Here is a 20,657-nt window from a genome sequence, read left to right as displayed (position 1 = left end):
GGTCACAAGTTCAGAAAAGGACTCGAGTCTTGCGTGTTATATAAATAGAAAGTCATGCGTGCAGTGGGTGTGTAGTCACACCTACTGTAGCCTCAAATGTCCTCTTTAGATTGATCTATAAAATTCATAAAAGTTTTTCATACTCATCTCTCCACTGGATAATAACTTGTCAGGGTTAGTCGAGTGTTATCCGAACAGACAGGATGGATGTTGGTCAAGCTGCAGCCAAGATGCTTCTTTATTTTTCCCCTTGAAGCAGTGTTATAATGAGACGGTGCTGAGTGACACGAGTGTATGAAACAGGATGTCCTCTAAAGGAAGACCTGAGGGTCAGGTGCTAGGGGCTGAATGCTAAAGAGGTTTGCTTTATCCTAGCGGAGCTGACACTGCCTCCATTCAGAGTTACAAGTGTATTGTAGGGTGAGTAAAGCAGCCCGCTCACATGCCAGGCCTCTATTCATGTCGAGTTTTGAATGGGCGGGTATATACGGGATCTTTACTATTAGGTTCATTTTGGTTCATCTCGGTTACAATTCTTGTTGATTACATTTTTTTCATTGCACCTTTGCTTCTTGACCCGGTCTTAAACCACTGAAATTACACAACTCAGTAGAAGTTTCACAAAAAATGAAACCTAACATCTCGCCTCCAGTTCTCACTGAAGGACAGAAAACCTGTGTCGACTGCATCTCCCCACTCATTCAGATTGATTTAACCTTTTGCTTTTATTTCTTTTCTCACTGCAGCAAGTCATTGCACCTCACTGATCTCTATTATTTATAGATCTGGGTCTGTTTACCCAGGAGATCACATCTGCAGAGCCATAAATCCAGAGCGCTGAAATGGTTGTCATCAAAAAATCTTGCAAATCTATTGATATTGGTCAAAATTGCACCAAGTTCTGACACTGCACTGCTTTGAGTTCTCAGCAACAAACCTGCCAAGTGTGTGGTAGGTCGGATGGATTGTTCTTGAGATGCAGTATGTGAACAACATATCGACAGACGTACAGAACCTTCCATGGTCGCAAGGTTCTTGCATATTTTCCTCCTCCCCGAGTTAAAAAAAAGTCACTGTAAGAGAGATTGTCTTTATCATTAACAGTCACATAACAACATCACTGAACAGAATCACAGTTACTTAATCCATTCTATTTGCCCTCTGCGCTCAAGGCGAACTATTATGCAAATGATATATAGTTTCAGCAGCGTCATTCGGATCTATCATTAGATCTTCTAAATAGACTCCAAGGGAGCACTGAGGGCAAACATTCCGAGCATGCTGTCGGTCTCTCACCAGCAGACAGTACATTACACTCGCCGTTTTAATACAGACTAAAGGCGGTCATGTGAAAAAAGGTGTGGAATGGTTGTGAACAACCAGCAGCTGCTGTCTTGCAGCCGTACACTCGCCCTCACACCCCACCGTCCCACCTCCCCCTCGTTTGATGTTCTTAGCGGGGCCTGATGGAGAGGGCTTACTGAAGACTGACCTAGTTTACATGCGGATGTATGAAGTCCTGATATGTGATATAAGGTCCGTTCCCCCTTGCCGGTCTTAAGCTTAGCCACCAAGACATTTGCAGCTCATAGCTCCTCCCAGTTTCCACCCTGCAATTCAGCAAAATCTCAACCACCAACTGTACAAGCCAGTCTGTCATGTCTCTTTTAGCCAGCCCCGGGCCCAGCCTCAGCCTAAGCCAGCCCAGTGACCTACATTCAACCCTCCACATGTCTCTGTGCCTCACTCTCCTCGCTCTATCTCTGGTCTCTCTCTTTCTGCAGCACCATGAGGTTAGTGAGGATAGGGTTACTGCATTTGGATGGACAGCTCAGGGGAGCGGAGGGGCCTGTGTTGTGTCATAAGATCCTCCATGTCTTTCATTCTTTTACTGCCCGCTGACCCATTGCAATGTGCAGCACCTGTCGGTGTGGATGGCCATAGTAGCATCAGCTCTAATCATTAGGCCTACATGTATCAGTTGGTGCTATGTGGAATCATGTGCACTGAGAGATAATGTGGTATTACTTTGTGGAGTTGATGTTGACAGCATGATCAGATTTAAGCCATACTAGTGCTGTGACTTTATGGATGGCGTTGTTGGCCGGTTGGTCCACCAATTTGATCCAGAGTGAAATATCTCGACAGACACTCAGCGGTTGATATGAATCTGTGCACAGACGCTCCTGATGATCCCCGGACTTGTTTTCTAGTGCTTCCAGCCAACCTTTCACTCATCTAATAAAATATCTCGACATCCACTTGGTGGCACAAACATTCATGACTCCCAGGTGACATAACCTATGGAGCTGCTTGGTTGCATTAGTTGATTAAGTGATTAGTCAATTGAAAGAATATTAATCAGCAACTTTTATCATAATCGGGGTCGCCAAGCAAAACTGTCAAACATTCGCCAATTCCAGCTTCAGGATTTGCTGCGTTTGGGCTGCTTGTTAATTTTAACATTGTTGATCATTCTCGAAAATAACTGGCAGATTAATCGATGATGATTTATGAGAAGCCAGTGTTTCCCACACATATATTTTACTGCGGCGGTCCACCCAGCTATATTAACAGCCGCCTGTAGCATGTTGTAGCATTTTATAATTGTTTGTTTTCTTTTTTCTTAATCTCTCTAGGAGAACGATGCTACACATCAGCATGTTAGCATTGTCATTGTGAGCATGTTGGCAAGCCATGTTAGCATCGAGCACAAACCGCTGCTACATTTGAGCCTCGTAGAGCGGAGATGACTTTCCACACGAACAATCGTCTTGTCTGCCTGTATCTGTCTGTGTTTCCATATCCTATATTTGACCTCTCCGTCTTCTTTGTCCCCCTCCCCCTGTCCTCTGTCTCTAGTCTGATGAGTGACAGTGCCGGCAGCCCGCTCCTCTGCTGCGATGGTCGACATGGAAAGCCACTACCATCCCCCTTCGCCCCTGGAGGACTCGGTGCTGGGCAGCCCCCTGTGCGCCGGTGACGACTTCATGGGCGGCATGGAGGAGCTCCAGGACATCTCCCAGTCCATCGACAATGATGCCCTCAGCTCCTTCGATGTCCCTGAATACCAGTCCTCCAGCAATGGCTCTGAAGGTTCCACTGTTTTAGGTGAACTCACGTTGCCCCTGAACTGAAATGATCTCATTAGATTGGAGAGATGTGGGGTTTGTTTCCATACTGTTATTTGACTGTTTCAAAGTTTCCCCAGCAGCTTAGTGTGATCTCATTGACGTTCTGTTGTTGTCAGAGCAAGGGCCCCTTGTTTCAGCCCCTTAATCCTTAATTTGCTCCAACTGAATGTTCAAATTGGGACATACACTTTGCATTGAGAGCCCTTTCTTTACTAACAAAGTCTGACTGGCCCCCTTTTTATTTTTTTAACCCTCGAGGCATAGTCCCTTCATCTTAATTGGTTTGTGTTGGGTGTGTTTCCCAGCCAATTTTGCCCATACCACTTCTTCTCTCTCTTGCTCTGTCCACCTCTTATTTTCCATGCCCCCTTGTTTTACCCCTATGTCCTCCACCAGCCCTTCTCCTCGCCCCATATCCAGTGAGGAATTCCCACATTCCTCAGCCACCGTGCACCACCTCTCAGGAAACATTCATTTTGCTGCTGTGTTTCCTCCCAACTGAAAGTCGCATGGACATCTGAGAAATGTATACTCCTACAAAAATTGTGCAACAAGTGAACGAAGAAGCCGTGAAAGATAAACATTGAGTGGAAGAATAGAGGGTGTGAGTGAGGGAGAGGGACAAAAGAGAGGGGAGTGTGGGGAGAAGATATCTTCGGAAACATTCGGCGATGTCATGGAAAAGTCAGTGAGAGGGTGTTTGGGATTCATGGGTGTTTTTCGGAGTGCTAACCGCAAGAGACAGCAGCAGGAAGAAGAAACACCACCGTGCGTTTCTTGTCCACACTCAGTTTAAACATGTGAACTTCTGCACCAGACACAAACACACCTCCAGGTCCACTGCCAAACACTGCTTATCCCCATTCTGGCATCCCTCGAGCAGCTCATGTGGCTTGACTTAGTGCCACTGTTTTCTACCATTTCATCTTTGCTATTTGTTTACCAAGAAAGTTCCACCGACCGTGTGCCCTTTCCACCAGATGGAAATGGAAAACTGCTGGCAATCTATGGCAAGCCCCGTGACCCGTCGTCCTCGAGCGAGATCAGTAACACTACTCCTGCACTGTTATGTGTTCTGACAGGCAAACACACCACAGACCGCATGTTAATGTTTGGAAATATTTGTTGGGATGGAATGGACTGTCTTTGCCGGAGCAAATGCAGTTCGTTCCATCACAGCAAAGCAAACTTTGTTCACAGATTTTCTCAAGGTAATAGCTATTTTTGTGTTGTCTGATTGTGGTGACAAGGGCAACTTGTATCCTATCATAGGGGCGCACTGTCTGCCTCCTGGCACCACGCATGAAACTGAACACACTTATAATGAGCTTCAAGAGAAACGGGAATTAGTCGGGGGTATATTTGTACTGAACTGTGTCCGGGCATCTCAAGGCAAAAAAAAAACTAAAGCAGGTTCTGAAGAAGAGGGTAGGCAGTGATCAGTCATTTAATATTGGATAACCGCACACTGCAGACGGTCTCGCTTCAAAGGCACCTCGGTGTTATAGTCAAAAATTGACAGGATTAGTTAATTACCTTTACATTTCTGATCAGTCGCCATATGATAGGGGCAAGCTTGTCGTGATGTTGATTTCAGTGAACTCGAAAAGTGATCACACGGGGCTCCCTCAATTTCCTAAATTCAAAACGGTCCAAGGGAAGAGGGTTTTCCTTGTGATTTGACATCCTGACAACCACTCCTTGGCTGTAGATTGCAGGAATGCTGCGTGCAGTCGTCTAGTTGTGTTGTATGCCTTTGCGAAGAACACTTGGGGAGCATGAGAGAGGCCGAACAAGTCAAGAACGTCTGTGTACAACAATCTCAGCTGCTAAAGTGCTCTTGAGCCATGTGTTTTTTCTCCTAAGGTCAGAAAATATGGATTTATTTGGGCATTTTTAGGTAAATAGTGCATTTAGCGAGGACCACCGAGGGCAATGGTGCGGCTCATTGTTTTAATAAAACAATATTTTTTTCAACAGTGTTTTGTTGACATTGACAGAAACAAACAGTATCACCAGACTAATCCTTTAAAGGCTCAATGCGTAGGTGTCAGGGGGATCAATTGGCACTAATGGAATTGAATATTCATATTTATGTTCTCATTAGTACTGTTACCTGAAACTCTGTGTCATTGTGTTTTATTTGCCTTGAGAATTAGTTTTTTTTATAGCTACAGAGGGAGCAGGTCCACCATGTCACACCTGCAGGTTTATACAGCAGCCCATAATGTCCAAACCAACAAACTCTAATTCAGCATGTGCTTTTGTTTTGCAGATGCCCTGACGCCCGCATCCAGTCCGTCGTCGGTAGTTTACGGCATGGCGGCGGGCCAGGAGGACTTCTCATCTTCCTCCTCCTCACTTAACCTGGAGTGTCGAGTCTGTGCCGATCGCGCCTCAGGCTACCACTACGGAGTGCACGCTTGCGAGGGATGCAAGGTGAGACAAAGTTTGCGCACATGAATTATACAGTCAGACAACCAGATGTATCTTTTGTTATCACTTTAGGTGCTGGTCAAGACTGGATCGACATGAGGATTGATTGTGACTGAATGGTTGGGTCTCGTGCCGTTGTTACAGGACTGATTCCAGGCCTCTGCCTTAATCTTTTCACCCTCCACTGTCGTTTTACAGAACTTACTGTTTTCTCTCCCTCGGTCAATATTTCTGTCAATATCTATCGGCCCTTCCCTTAGTCACACGCACCCACGCAAGTACAGATAAGACAAGGATCACAAACAGCCTGATTCAAGTCAATAAATGGTATTCGGAAGTCTAAAACTGAAGAAAGTAGGACATGCCGGGGCCCAAAAAATCCGGAGGCAGTGTGTCTTGTGACTAATGGTAACTTGTTAAAGCATAAGAAATACCACTCTCGGCCGTTGCACGTGGTCGCTCAATAATCCTTCAGTTAATTGTTTACTAGTTATGTTGAAGATCAAGCCAAGGCTGGTTTTTAAGAGGCACCCAAGGACAAAGATAGTGTAACTTGAGGTATGTGCACATGTGTTTTTTTCAGCCATCAGTTATTGAATTCTTCATGTTGTGTATGTTTTTATTTCCTCATCAGCCCCTGAAGGGTAAAAATACTGAAGGCAAAGTAGCCACTGAAGCAAGAGACTTGTCCACTCCTCCACACTGTGAATCCAGTGGGACGGCAGTGGGAGTGTGAATGTCAGGAAGTGATGCATAAGTAACTCCCATTTTGCCAACGTGCTGCTACATAAACATTCACAGTGTAGCAGCAGCTCACTGAAGTGTGAGTGTCTTGCATTAGTTGTCTCTGATAAAATATGAAAGGCCACGGTCAGTTCTCAGGGCATAGTCACAGATATTACACCTGTGCATGATGACATATGGCTGTAAAACAGTAAAACAGCAGGTTATCACCATACCACAAGTCAAGGTATGTTTAGCTTAACATTTACCTTAAGGAGGGAGTCATTAGAAGTTCATCTGTCAGAAGTCAGTTGTCGAAGGGTCATGGTCAGGCTGCAGTGTTGTCAGTGTTTCTCAGTCAAGTCCGTGCTGTCTGTCAACGAGTCAGCAACTCCAAATCTGGACCCGAATTTTTTTGCAGTCTGCGGTATCCCATAATCTTCTGTGTGCCCGTTACATTATCGAGGATTGAAACTACTGAAATCAAAAATGTATAAAATGATAAATAAATAAAGGGCTCGATAAATAAATGAATGTGCCATTAAAGCTAATATGAAAAATAAATGTAGACATTGATTAATTCATAAAATATGACAAACGCTTAATTTCTGTTTTCATTTCCTCCATCTGTTCTTCTGCATAATGAAGCAGAAATGCATGAGGAAGTGCATGAAGCAAATATGGAAATAAAATTATTTTTGGGACATAAATAGAGGGAAATGCAAAGGGAAAATGATAAAGACCTGATACACAAATGAATATTTAAAAAGAGATACACTTGAAAATGAATAAATCGACAGATTATTGGCACAAACTGAGAAGTTTAGGGTGCTTCTTCTGATTTTAAAGCACCCAAAAATATGATGATTTCTATATAACATTATAAAGTCAAACGGAACTGAAGCGGAAGCGTCCGCACGAAGCGTACCATGTTTTCTGTGTGCGCACCTGAGGTTGGAGGTTAAAGGGTAAAAGCCCGTTAGAGTTACTTAACATGCTCTCACATGGTTGTAACATCTCCTTGTCATCTTGTATAACCGTTTGTGTGTCTTGCAATGCGCGTGTATTTTGGCACACAGGGATGACGTTTTTGGATAAATTTCCTCCTGAGTGTGGCTAAATCTGTTATTAAGCAATTCCCAAGACTGTTTCTCTACCCTCCAGCCAAGCGCAGACATGCCACTTGGTCCATCTGCTCCTCGCCCAAGTCAAATGTTCCTTTTGTGAAGGTTGTGTAAGCGAGGAGAAACTGATGGGGAATTTATGTATCTGATATTGTCAGGCAGCATTCATATGGGAATAAATAACTCTTTTAATGGCCTACAGAGTTGGTCAGTACTTGTTTTTCTGGATCCTGAAATTGGTTTCATAAGAGCAGGGTTTATTAAAAGGTCAGTTACGAGTCTAGCTCAGGTTTTTTTCTTGGTTTTACTTATTTACTGACTAATCTGTTCTCTGCTTCTCATGTCAAATATTTACAAATTGGTTCCCCCTCGTTCCTCCAGGGTTTTTTCCGGCGGACCATCCGTCTGAAGCTGGAGTACGACAAGTGCGAGCGCCGCTGCAAGATCCAAAAGAAGAACCGCAACAAGTGCCAATACTGCCGCTTCCAGAAGTGCCTGTCGGTGGGCATGTCCCACAACGGTGAGTCCTGCCGGGCGGGGCAGGTCTGGGCAGTGCCGTACGCCCAGCACACACTCATGTAACTTGTAAGCACACACTACTTAACAGAGTACCATAATTGTGCAGATGCCAAGAAAGATTGCACAGGCACGTACGCACATAATTAGCACAAATAAGCAATCCAACACCACAGTTTGGTGTTAAGTGGCACGTCGAGGCAAGTCACTAACTGAAGCCTAACCCCCGGTGTTGGACAGCTTCTTTAACACAAACCTGGTGAAATCTTTGGACAGTGTGTATCTTCATTTATTCTGAAAAAAACTACACTTGATCTTGATCTACAACTCACTCCTGTGCAGTCCTGTCCGTGCACGTGCAGTGCTGGAGTCGCACTGAAATGCAACAGCCGAACCCTCTGAACCCTTTTTGGTGCAGTTATGTGAACTTGAAGGGGAATCACATGAGGCAGTGAGTCTATCCACCCGATTATGTGATTTTTTTTCAACCTGCAAACACCCATGCAGAACACCAATGGTGAGCTCCACCGCTCAGACGGATCTGGAAACCAAGAGAGCCAGCACATGCTTGTTCAGTCTGATGCAAACGGGTTTGGATTTCAGTCTCGATTGTTAGAGGGAAAACACCTGCACATCTGTGAACACTTTAAACACAATATTGTCTTTGTTAAAAGACATCAGATGTTCACCTCACTGCTGCTTATCTTTTGTACAGGGATATCGAGGTTTAAACAGGAGACTCTGGAGAATCTTGTTTACTCTGTATAAACACACCAGATGTAATGCCGACCCTTGGCCAAAGTCAATGTCCTGATTGGGGAAAAAAAAAACGCTGAAATAGATGTGTGTGTATGTGTGTGTGTGTGCGTGGGTGGGTGTGTGTGTGTGTGGGTGGGTGGGTGTGCAGGTGCTTGTTCATTCTGGTCGAACAGTGTATTTTTGGCAGAGGGATCGATGCAGTCGGTGGCTTCACAAACAAACTGTGCACACGTTGCAGATATTCCATACGGCTGTTGCCAGTGATCTGGATGCAGAGGCAGGACTGAGGCGTCTTTTGTCCCTCTGGGTTATTGAGGCTTCCTAAAGGCGTAAACCAGATTTTGACGATGATACAGCAGCCCGCCGCTACTCGGCAGTAGTAGTATTTCTGTCAGCTGCCCTTCCCCTTACGGTATATGTGTATAGAGTTTCATTGGTGTAAATGTAACTGTAGAGGCAGAGGAAGGAGATTTGAGACCAGTGGAACCTGATATAATGAGATCTGGTGGTCTAACAGACCGCAGGACCACAGCACTGCTAATTTTGGAGCTTTGTCCCTCTGTTCACATCGATCGCCAGTCGATTACCCACTTGAATGAAAAGATGCTGGACGTTCCTCGCAAAAATGGTTTAGCAGTTTTGATTCAGTCTTAGAGAGAATATTTTTTGGTATATGTGAAATGTGTCTTATTAGAATAATATGGTTTACAATACAGAACACTGAGTTATTGTTGCATTCAATGTTGGTAGTAATAGTTTTTTTTTTCTTTTTCTGCTATACGGTTCATATTTAACATCACATTGTCAAAAATATCAGTCTCAACATTTGTGAGTTGATAACAGACAATCTCTATAAAAATGCATAACTGATTCTTGCTTTGTACGAGAAAAAGTAAGTATAAGCATTTTTTAAAACATTTGCCTTTTTTTCAAACAATGACAGCAGACAGGTGAGAAGTAAAGTATTATATAACATTTAAAAGGGGAATGGCCCTGAGTAAGACCCACTCACTGTTGGTGTAAGTATTACATTTTGGCTTTGGTTACATCAGTGCTTTACTTTTTGTCGGTTGTATCAATAACACCATGTATTTCCTGTTGCAGCTATAACATGACAGATATATCGGTTGGTCCGTATCATCATGGACCTTTCACAGATGTATCATATTAAATGTGCACATATTTTTTTTTTTTTTTATGTGACTATAATGCAGAAAAAGATGCTTGGGGTGATTCTGAATTATCCGCCCCAGGTGATTTTTCCTGTTTCAGTGCTTTGACGTCATTTTAGACAACACGGTTTACTATTTAACTGTAACCTCAATGACAAATCTTTGTCTCCAGCATTTGATAACCACATTTGAGGGGTTACTGTAAAATATTTGCATATATCAGCAGATATATATCAAGATCGGACTATTAGTTGAAAGGTTCCTGAACCTACAACTTACTGATGCCTCAGATCTCATGCGCTGACGGGCAATGAACACATCACTGAACGTTTTGGCAGAGAAAATAACTGATCCAGATCAATGATTGGTCCTTCTGTGGTGAAGTGAGCGGCTGGAATCTGCTCCACAAATTAGCCGTTAGCCCCCCCCCCAGCCCCCCACACCCACCCGCCTCCCGACTCGAGTCACGGACTCATCACCTCACACCGGCTCTTAGGAAATTGACTTATGCTCAGCTTAGCATCACTCACTTCCTCTCATCTTAATTAGAGTTGGCTCCTGCCCAGGCGCCCACTGTGGAGCTTTACCAGCATCAGACGACCCATCCACTTTGTGAGTGGTAATCTAATGGGCCCTCATGCTGTCTGTTAGCTCTGTATCTCATCCCCGCTCAGTCCTGCTCAGTTGGCCTGGATTCGTTTCAGCCGTGTCAACAGTGGGTGGCTCGTCGGAAAACAGGGAAATCAGATCTCCTTTTTATGCTTTTACAATCTCGCAAATGCGGGCGGTAGGTGCAGCTGGATGTTGGCCTCTCAGAGAGCAGTGTGTGTGTGTGTCTGTGTGTGTGTGTGTGTGTGTGTGTGTGTGTGCGCGCACACATCAGCTTTTGCCCATTTAAATTGGTGAGGAGGGGTTAAAAGCAGTTCACCTCTAATCTCATTAGTCAAATGGGATCAGGCCGTCTGAGAGATGCCAGCGTCCTCTCGTAGAAAAACAACTCCTGTGTTGCACTGAAGCCCACTACACACAACTGACAAGCAGTGCAACACACACCGTGTAATATGTAGTAACCTGTCGTGTTTCATTCATTCATTCATCATTTTCTGTTGCCGTGATGCACAAAAAGGAAAGTCTTTTTTTGTTGACAGAACATAGACTCTGTTACTATTCTTAATGTCCTCTTTGATTTGTGCTGAGTTTACAGATAGGCAGCCAAAGCATCGAGACAGATCGCACGTGCATCTCTGGCTGTGAAGCAGGGTCCAACTATTCAGTGTGTGTGTGTGTGTGTGTGTGTGTGTGTGTGTGTGTGTGTGTGTGTGTGTGTGTGTCACACTATCATTTCGCTGCGCATGTGTTATATTACAATGGAACTCTGCAGATGTCATCCCATGTGGCCCAACAGTGATGGATCTAATGTCACTGATTAGGCCAATATTTATTTTATACGTTGCGTGTTCAAACCCATCCTCCACTAAGATCAAGTTCCTGAAACGGTTAAAACCATTGTTGATAAAGTGCTGTTAATGGTAATTAAACTGCCATGAGCGACTTCTGTGGTCACCCCCCGGCTCTGCTATTACTCATGAAGCGTTGCATTGATTACACAGATGAGTCAGATTTGAATTGCATTCACTGCCAGGATGAGACTGCCTGTATCTGTAAAACTGTAATAGAAATAGGTAATGTTTTTGCCTTAAAAGTTACCTTGTGTGGTAAACTGATCTGTGCTTTCACAACCACTTGGAAGACCGTTTTTGTTCGATTTACTGTGATGTTTACAGATGTTGATGAACAAAATGCATGCGTGATTTTGATAAATCTTACAAAAGTTGAATTTAACTTGATTCAAGATTGAAAATGAAAGCCTTGGCCCGCACTGTTTGACTGTAGTGGTGGTACGTTTATACTGACACTGAGGAGTGCCAGATTCAAGTTGCATAACTGGCGCATATTGTTGCAGACCAGGTTCAGTTCATCGTGCTGAATCCAGTCGCTTTTGTTAAAGTTTTGCTCATTATGACATTGTGAGATTGCCTCATCAGCTCCTTCGGTTGGGAAAAATAAGGTTTGGCACCAAATGTCGGGGGAAACAAAGAGCTCAGTGAGATGTTGAGTAGCCTGAGCTCTGCTTTTTCTGCAGTTTCAGGGGCTATTTTTAAATGTTTCATTGCGGCTGCTGCACAAGTTTTGTTTGGACAGATTTTTTTGGATACATTAAATGTTTTTTTTTTCTCTGCTGTTGACTTGGATTCATTTTACTCAGTGGGGTGTCTTTGCAGACATTTTGATGGTAATTCCTCCAGACGTCAGCATTTTGAGTACATGTTATTGCAGTTTTATGGCACTCAAGCAAAAGTGCTCTTCATCTGCTCCTTGAATTGTACAGACGTTTTCTGCGTATTTTATGGTATTTATTCCATCTGTTACACTTTGAATTTGATCTGTTATAGCTTCTGTGATCTGTGATTGACTTTCTGTTTGTTTTGCTCTCTACAGCTATCCGTTTCGGTCGGATGCCCCAGTCGGAGAAGCTAAAGCTGAAGGCGGAGATGGTGACGGGGGACAGGGAGGTTGAAGACCCCCACGTAGCCGACCAGAAGACGCTGGCCAGGCAGATCTACGAGGCCTACCTCAAGAACTTCAACATGAACAAGGCCAAGGCTCGAACCATTCTCACCGGCAAGACCAGCACCCCTGTACGTTGATTGTTTTGTGGGTTGGTGAGTGGAAGGTGTTGCGAGTGTGTGTGTGGATTGCATCCTCGTGGCCCGTGTCCTCACTACAGAGGAAGGTCACGTTAGTCTTGCAACTCTCTAATTTATTTCTTTAGCTAATGTCTCAATGTGACCTCTGAGACCTCGGGTACCTCAGAGATTATGTGCAGCCAGCCGATGACAGAAATAACTTGCTCAATCAGTGCTGCAAGCCAACACATGAGCGGGACAAGGAAACATCTGTTTGCGCCGAAACGATATAAAGAGCCAGTGTGTGAGCCCGTCACCTCTCCCACCGCCGCCTGTTTCCCTCCATGCCTGCCACCAAAAACATCCCCTCAAAGCCTCGCTTCTTTCATTTTCTTCCCATCAGAAAAAGTGGGCTGACAAGTGGGGATGAGGGTCAGACCATGTTGTTGTGAATTCCATGGATGTGTGTGTGTGTGTGTGTGTGTAGGTGTAAGAGGAACAGGTCAGTTGAAGTGCACAGCCATATTCAACCCCCCCCGCTAGCTGCTTCAGGAGATCAAAGCTCCTAGATGGATAAATGTCCTGTTCAGAGTTCGGAGGGAGTCTCTGTGGGTTCGCAGTCAGCTGGTAATGCACACATTGCTTGATCGCTGCTTGATTTCAGAGGTCATTCATGGTGTAACAGAACTTTTATGCAACACATAACTTGCTACAAGAGTCGCGTTGTATCCAGAAAATATATGGTTTTGAAATGCCGACAGGCAGCTGATGCACAGAACAATCAACTTAATTACTGAGACACTATATAGTGGTTAATCACACCTCGGATCCAGTTACCACCTGTAACTTCACCAGAAAATTTCCATCAGGTTTGACTCATCAGTCTCAGTGTCTGGGAAGAATACTGAGCCATAATTGTGTGACAGTCGGCTATGATTTGTGTACAGCAATTTCAGTTTTACTATCTGACCTGACTGGTTTTGCTGTGCTGTTATTTATGGTAACAGTACGTTCAGTCTTGACTTGATGTTTAGAGTCCCTAAAAATAAACTGCTAAAGAAAACACCAAGACATTGCAACTGCTCTGGGCTTGAAAATGAGACTCGATGTGGATATGTCAAACATACATATCCCATAGAGTGAGATAGCTGAAAAGAACTGTTCTCGCTTTGTCTGTAACTGGAGATTGTTTTTAATTACTGGGTAAATTCACGTCAATGTCCTCTCAAGTTGGAAAGCGAGGGAAAATGTTGGCACACGAACTGCTGAGTTGACGTTATGTAACGCTGATGGCAGATGAAAGTAAACATTGGGCTATTGTGTAGTCATTGTATACTGGAAACAGCTGTCAACGTGTTACTTGAGCGCTCTGATGCGATAAAATGCAAAAAACAACTTCTTTACGTCCATGTCGCTCCCACCTTCCAACAGGATGCACGCGAACGCACCGAAGTCAAAGAACCACTTCCCAACTCTGGAGCACGCTCCAAGGAGCACATGACTGCAGCATCATTGTCGCTAACAGCATGGCATCAGATTGTGTTGAGGCTCTGTAGCCAGTTCAAGTGTGGTAGTCTTGTTGAGAAATTGGTGTTCATCAATGGATCTACTAAATGGATCCACTTTGAACTCACTCTTATAAGGTGTAGCACTCTCAGCCGCTTTCAGTATAAACTGTACTAATATCGTACAGAGAGTAATTATGTTATCGCTGAAATCCTGCGGGATACACAGTGGGTGTAGTTTTGGCTTCTGCATGATCACAGTAGCATTGATTTGGGAATTGTATTTAAAAAAAAAAAAAAAAAAGTATATTCATTTGGAAAAACTGTCATGTTGGACGTTCACCTTGTTCAGAAGTTTATTACGCTTCCTGCATCGAGTTATGAATTTGCAGACTCGTATGACACGCGTGATCTGATGATCAAGTGTTGTGTTGACACAGAAGTCCCGTTAAATGAAACAGCTGTGTCTCACGTTTCTCATTCCTTCCCATGCTCGCACACATTCAGCATAGTATCATGAGTCAGAGCTCTGATATCATGCGCAGCGTCAGGTGTAGCTGCTTGTTATGAGCTGTAACCCGTCTTCTGTGGGAGCGGTGACACAGCTAAAAACACCCCTCAGTTACTGCTAGCGTGAGCTCAGCTGCTTACCGTACCTCAAATGAATCCCCTTCTTATTTTGTGAATTCTTGTTCAGCGATCCCTTTTGCTTTGGAGAAAGGAGAAGTTGTTGAGAGTGACATCGATACTTAAAAAGCTCCTGGATCAAAGAGAGTCATTTTGTCCTCTGTGTGTCAATAAGGGCTCCGGGCTCAGCCCGTCTTTCAACAACACAGTCACTTCAGTTTTTCAGACAGAGGTTTGATGATTCAGCTTTTTCCATGGTTTTGTAGCTGGATCAGGGTTATTTACTGTATATAGGCCCAAATCACAGGACACACGGTACCTACTATGTGTCATTTTACCATATTTTACACTCACGGCTCATAAGAATTTGGTCTTCTCCTTCGTCCACAGCCTTTCGTCATCCACGACATGGAGACCCTCCAGCTGGCAGAGCAGACCCTGGTGGCAAAGATGGTGGGCTCGGCGGCCTCGCTGAAGGACAGGGAGGCAGAAGTTCGGATCTTCCACTGCTGCCAGTGCACGTCGGTGGAAACGGTGACAGAGCTCACGGAGTTTGCTAAGTCCGTGCCCGGCTTCTCGAGCCTGGACCTCAACGATCAGGTGACTCTTTTGAAATACGGCGTGTACGAGGCCCTCTTTGCCTTGCTCGCCTCCAGCATGAACAAGGACGGGCTCCTCGTGGCGTACGGCTCAGGCTTCATCACCCGGGAATTCCTCAAGAGCCTGCGGCGGCCGTTCAGCGATATGATGGAGCCAAAGTTCCAGTTTGCAATGAAGTTCAACGGGCTGGAGCTGGACGACAGCGACCTGGCTCTGTTTGTGGCTGCTATCATCTGCTGTGGAGGTGAGGTTTTTCCAGCTGAATTGTTCATTTGCTGCACAATTATTATGTTTTTCTTTGTCTTTTACACTAAATTTAAAAAACTGTTCATGCAGTCTGTTACTGCCTTCGTCTTGAACGCTTCATTCAAGCAGGAGATTACAGTCAAGCAGTCTGACTTAAGTTTGTTTTGTTTTCTCTGTGATCAGACCGGCCCGGCCTGGTGAATGTGGCGCACATCGAGCGAATGCAGGAGAGCATTGTGCAGGTGCTACAGCTCCATCTGCTGGCCAACCACCCTGACGACGCTTTCCTCTTCCCCAAGCTGCTGCAGAAACTCGCCGACCTCCGGCAGCTTGTCACCGAGCACGCTCAGCTGGTGCAGGAGATCAAAAAGACAGAAGACACTTCGCTTCACCCGCTCCTGCAGGAGATCTACAGAGACATGTACTGAGGGGTCGTGGAGGAATAAACCAGGGGGAGGCACTCTGCAGACCATCTCCTTTTATTTTTCAGGGACAGAAGAAGAAGAGTCCTCTATAAGCTAGGTTGAACCACTTAAACCCCACCCCCTTCTCCCCGATGCAGCATGAGTTCTGCTCTGCACTCCATTGTGTGGAACCTTCACGGGCAGAAAAGTCATGTATGCAAAGATGTGTTGTGCACTTGGTTGAGCCTCCATCTAGACACCAGTGTACGCAACCTCTGACCAAACACTAAACGGTAATTTGAAGTGGCCGAGGCGAGCTCCATGGTGATCCCCCATCCTGTCCCTAAACAAGCCCTAAAATGAGGAAAAGAAAGTGGACTCGATTGTTGCCACTCCAGCAGTATGTCTGAAAGTTTTTATACTGATGTCAAAGAGCCATATACCCTCACAGCAAACAACACCCAAATGTCTTCAGTGGCAGCAGCAGTGACGAGACAGCGATGATGCAGTTTTTCAAGCAAAGGCAGCTCCTGCCAAGTTGGCTGTCAGCAGACAGTGGTGATGGATGTCCGTGTGACTCCAGCATGTTTATCCACCGTTTTTATACCCGGAGACACAACTGTGGCGCCGCCAGGCTCCTGAGCATAATCATTTATTTGTACTGTACGTCCTGCAAGCCATAATTTGTTTATAACAATACAGGAAATGATCAATGACTTTCACACTTCTCTCTTCCTAACAAGGCAGCGTAAAGACTTCATGACTTATCACTCAACCTGTCTGCAAACTGTACAGGCAAAAGTATTTTTACACTTCAGAATAAGGGTGGCGACATGTTGAAGTTTGCAAGGACAGCATTTAAATGATCACAGCCACAGAGTTACTGTGTATATGCGTCGCAATGCACGTCTGAAGCACAAGCACGCCTACGATATGTTAATGTGACACTTATTTTATACCGGGCCTCCGTTAGATGCCTTTGTCACGAATCACACGCACAGACGTTTGGCACTCCATCCTGATTTGTGTCCTGGTATTCAAGGGCTAAGATAAACCGCATTACAACCTTAATACAGCTAGACTGAAAAGCGGATTTGCAGAGAAATTAATTCTACTGTTTTCAGAATTTCTCACTCAGCAAAGTCCGTCCAGTTCCTCAAAATTACATCTCATTGTTTTTACTCTCATGCTTCTGCCTTCTATTGTATTTCACTGGTTGTGTCTGGTTCACACAGTAACACACAATTGAGCTTCAGGGGTCTTATATGTGCACATTTTTACATGGCAGATGAAAAGCGTTCATCTTTCCTTCAATAAGTAAAAGGCCTATTGGTATGGCCTCATACATTAAACCAACACTTTGACAATTAGAAGTTTTAAATCATTAGAAACTTGTCATTTTGGGAGAAAAGGGGTTCTGTTTTGCTCTTGTAGTTTTTTGTTCGGAGTCTGCCTGATTATTTCTGGCAAACTGGCAGAATGTGGCTATCTGCAATAAATAAAATCAAGATTGTATTAGTTCGAGTTTTTTTTTTTTTTTTTTAAAGGAGACATTTTATGGTCAGGTTTTAGGTTGATATTCTTATTTTCAGTAAAATGTAGAACAGGTTTGTGCTAAAAGAAAATCATCATCAGCTTTCTCATACTGGTCAGTGCAGCAGCTTCCTCCTTCACTGTTAGCACCTGTCTCTTTGAGGCCCCCCCGGCCCGAATACTCCATCTGCTCTGATTGGTCAGCTCACACACACCCGAGCCAGCATCACTCACTACTTATCTGGTCGTCTCTGTTGTGATTTCATCTTGCAGTTAGCTTCACTTTTGTCATGACTTTAGGCATATATTTTGCAAATGTGTGACATGGTTACGAGATGTTTCTTCCACTTCAGGAGCAGTGATTTCTGCAGGAGATGGAAAATACTTTTGGCCGCTTTTAACCTTTCAGGACCTTTTACACACACAAGAACCTGTTTAACACACTAAAGGAAAGGGGAGGGGGGGGGGGACAAAAACAACACAGCATAACAGGTCTTCTTTATTTGATAAGTGTCTGGTGATGGACGAAGACCAAATACATTTCTGATGATGACAGTGCACATGAAGAGGCCGCCCCTGTACCTACCTGTCATGCTGCCTTTTGTAGAACATGAACACACTACACAGAGGACCTACAATGAGGGAATCTTGACAGGGAAAATGGTGAAAACATGAATGACCGACGGCGTGGATAACGTGTGTGTAAATCTGTGCGAGAATGCTTCTTTTTCCCCGTTCTGCTTTTCCAACCAAAATCTCTGAATATAATCATGAATTTTATTGAGATTAAGTCACAAGAAATGGACCTTGTGTTTGTAATGACGTCACATTGTATAAAAAGAGTACTGTACATAGCTGAAATGATCAGATCGACTGCTCGCTCCAGCTTTTAACTCTCGAGGTATACAAGGTACTAATGATGATCAACTTTTGTATTCCTCCGTTTTGGTAAATACTTCGAAATGTTTGAAATTTTACAGTAAATGTGGTTATGTACTGTATGTTTGTTTTCCTTTTTTTTGTTGCTTAAATGCCACATACTTGTGTTTTTAATTGAATTGGATCGTATTTTTATACTAAAGCATTTATGTATGACTAAATCAGAGAATAGTTTATTTGAGACGAGCCGGATTTGAAGAGTGTGGTGTAAATAGATTTAAAGGGTAACAGGGCAACTGGTAATCTGAGTATCCATAGATCTGAATCCCCGGTGGGGCCATTCCTTTGCTATTTCTAGAGTGAGAACCATCGATGCTGCATTCAGTTCCTTTCGACTGTATTTCATTTTACGTGTTAAATTAAGCTCTTGTGATTTTTAAAACTGAAAGCACTTGTGGGCCATAGCCGCTCGCAGCTCTGCGTAGCTGGTTCAAACTTGACCTTTGTGACCTTTTCAATACAGCGAAAATGACATTTATCTTCTGAGAGGTCAAGCCACAGCTCAGCACTGATCCCACAATGCCGATCTCCTCCTTTTATACTCCGTTCTCAGGTTGCACACTAAGTCAAACAAAATGGGTAATATATGCACAGAATTTCATCAGTATCAGAAATCATCCACAGTTGCCTCCTCACATCACGTCTCGTTTGATTTAAAAACTGAATGCACTCACAATTTGCCATCACTCACATGCTATTATGGTAAATAAGATGCAGTAATGAAAATGCAGTAATATGCTGTTTTATAATCCTGATTTTGTTGTGCTTTTATTGTCTGGACTTTTCTCTCCTCACTCGCTGCTATGTTGTACTAACTCACCAAACCTTTCTTATGCCATTTGTAGATTACTGACCTTCAAGCTGCCTCTACTTGCTTACTTACTATATCTTTCACGCAGAATGTCAGTCCTCCCCACGTTCATGCAGAGCAGCTCGGTTCTCCCCCATCGCAGCTCGCTTCGGGGATGAACCTCAAACGATCCGTGCCTTAGCGTGTGCCCATGCCACATAAAACACTAGAGATTCAGAAAAAATAGATTTGACTTATGCGCACACACACACACGCACAGAGTTGTAAACCGTTGGTTTCGTCAGCGAGGGTTCGCTGACGGTGACACAGTAGGGCCACACAGACAGGAAATGATATCGCAGCAGATTAAGGAAACTATCCTACAGGCTCAAAAGTGCTATTGAAGATTAATTTTTACAGTAACAATGAAGGATTTGCTTTAAAAACACAGACAGATTTTTAAAAAAACACTAGACACAAAAATGGTTGAAACACAAGAGCCAGGCCGCAGAGGAGGAGTCATGTAAATTTGTGATGTCTGCTTACCCCTTAGAAATATCTGTTTTGTGTTAAATTGACAAGGGACTTTTTAACTTGTATCAGGGAAACCTAGTCTTCCTTTGTTGAACTAGCTCAGGATTATATACATATATATATATATATAAAAAGATACTGTTCCTCCCTCTCTATCTCTGTCTCTGCTTTTCTCTCTGGAATAACTTTAGAGTGCTCTGCCTTACAGCACACACACACCAACAACAATATTGATTAACATGACCTTTTATTTTTACTTTCTAAAAACTGACAGAAAAGATGTTACCAGGGAGCGGCGATCATAGGAATTAGCTTTTTGATTTTTGTTTTTTGTTTTGTTTTGTTTTGTTTTTCCTTCCTGGATTTCATGGACTTTGTTTTTTGTGGCTATAGTGTTGTGCGATAAGACAACAGAGACTGTCTTTGGATGTGTTGTTAATGTGTACTGTGGCGTGATAACGATACTGTAAATGTTTGATGAATGTATATCTAGTCATTTAAACAATGGAACAAGTTGACGTTGAATGGATTTTCAAAATAAAATTATTTTAAAATCCGACACATTTAGCATTTGTGTTTTTGTCTGAAGTTGAGTGGACAATGCTGGCGTTGGTTACATCGTTGATGACATTGTGCTCATCTAATGCCTAACATAGCATCATGTGTTTAAGATTCACCTGCAACTACTGTGCCTTTGAGCAATTGACTGAAACTATTCAGTTTGCTCAAATGTATACAGTACCAAACTATTTTTTTGTAGTAAGAAACGGATGGCAGAAAAAAATTCTCACCATGAAAAAAATGTAATCCCTGCAAAGGTACAGCAGTGCAGCGTAGGCTCCCAAACATTTTCCAGGGCAAGAAGTAGGACCCAACGCACATCTGTGTCACGCCATACTTACTTAAACAGTATTTATTTTAATATTTT

General features: G+C 43.7%; 1 protein-coding gene across 1 annotated transcript; it reads left to right on the top strand.

Moving 5' to 3' along the window:
* The first annotated feature begins 2,870 nt into the window (after positions 1-2,870).
* pparab (peroxisome proliferator-activated receptor alpha b) lies at positions 2,871-15,957 on the top strand. The gene is made up of 6 exons (XM_037105928.1): positions 2,871-3,111; positions 5,410-5,573; positions 7,799-7,937; positions 12,364-12,563; positions 15,074-15,527; positions 15,713-15,957. Exons 1-6 carry the CDS (start codon positions 2,904-2,906, stop codon positions 15,955-15,957), a joined length of 1,410 nt encoding a protein of 469 aa, XP_036961823.1. The 5' UTR covers positions 2,871-2,903.
* Positions 15,958-20,657: the final 4,700 nt, after the last annotated feature.

Source organism: Acanthopagrus latus, chromosome 8, assembly GCF_904848185.1.
Source record: "Acanthopagrus latus isolate v.2019 chromosome 8, fAcaLat1.1, whole genome shotgun sequence".
Classification (NCBI taxonomy): domain Eukaryota; kingdom Metazoa; phylum Chordata; class Actinopteri; order Spariformes; family Sparidae; genus Acanthopagrus; species Acanthopagrus latus.
Note: the sequence above shows the minus strand (reverse complement) of the source record. Positions and strands in the feature narration are given on the sequence as shown.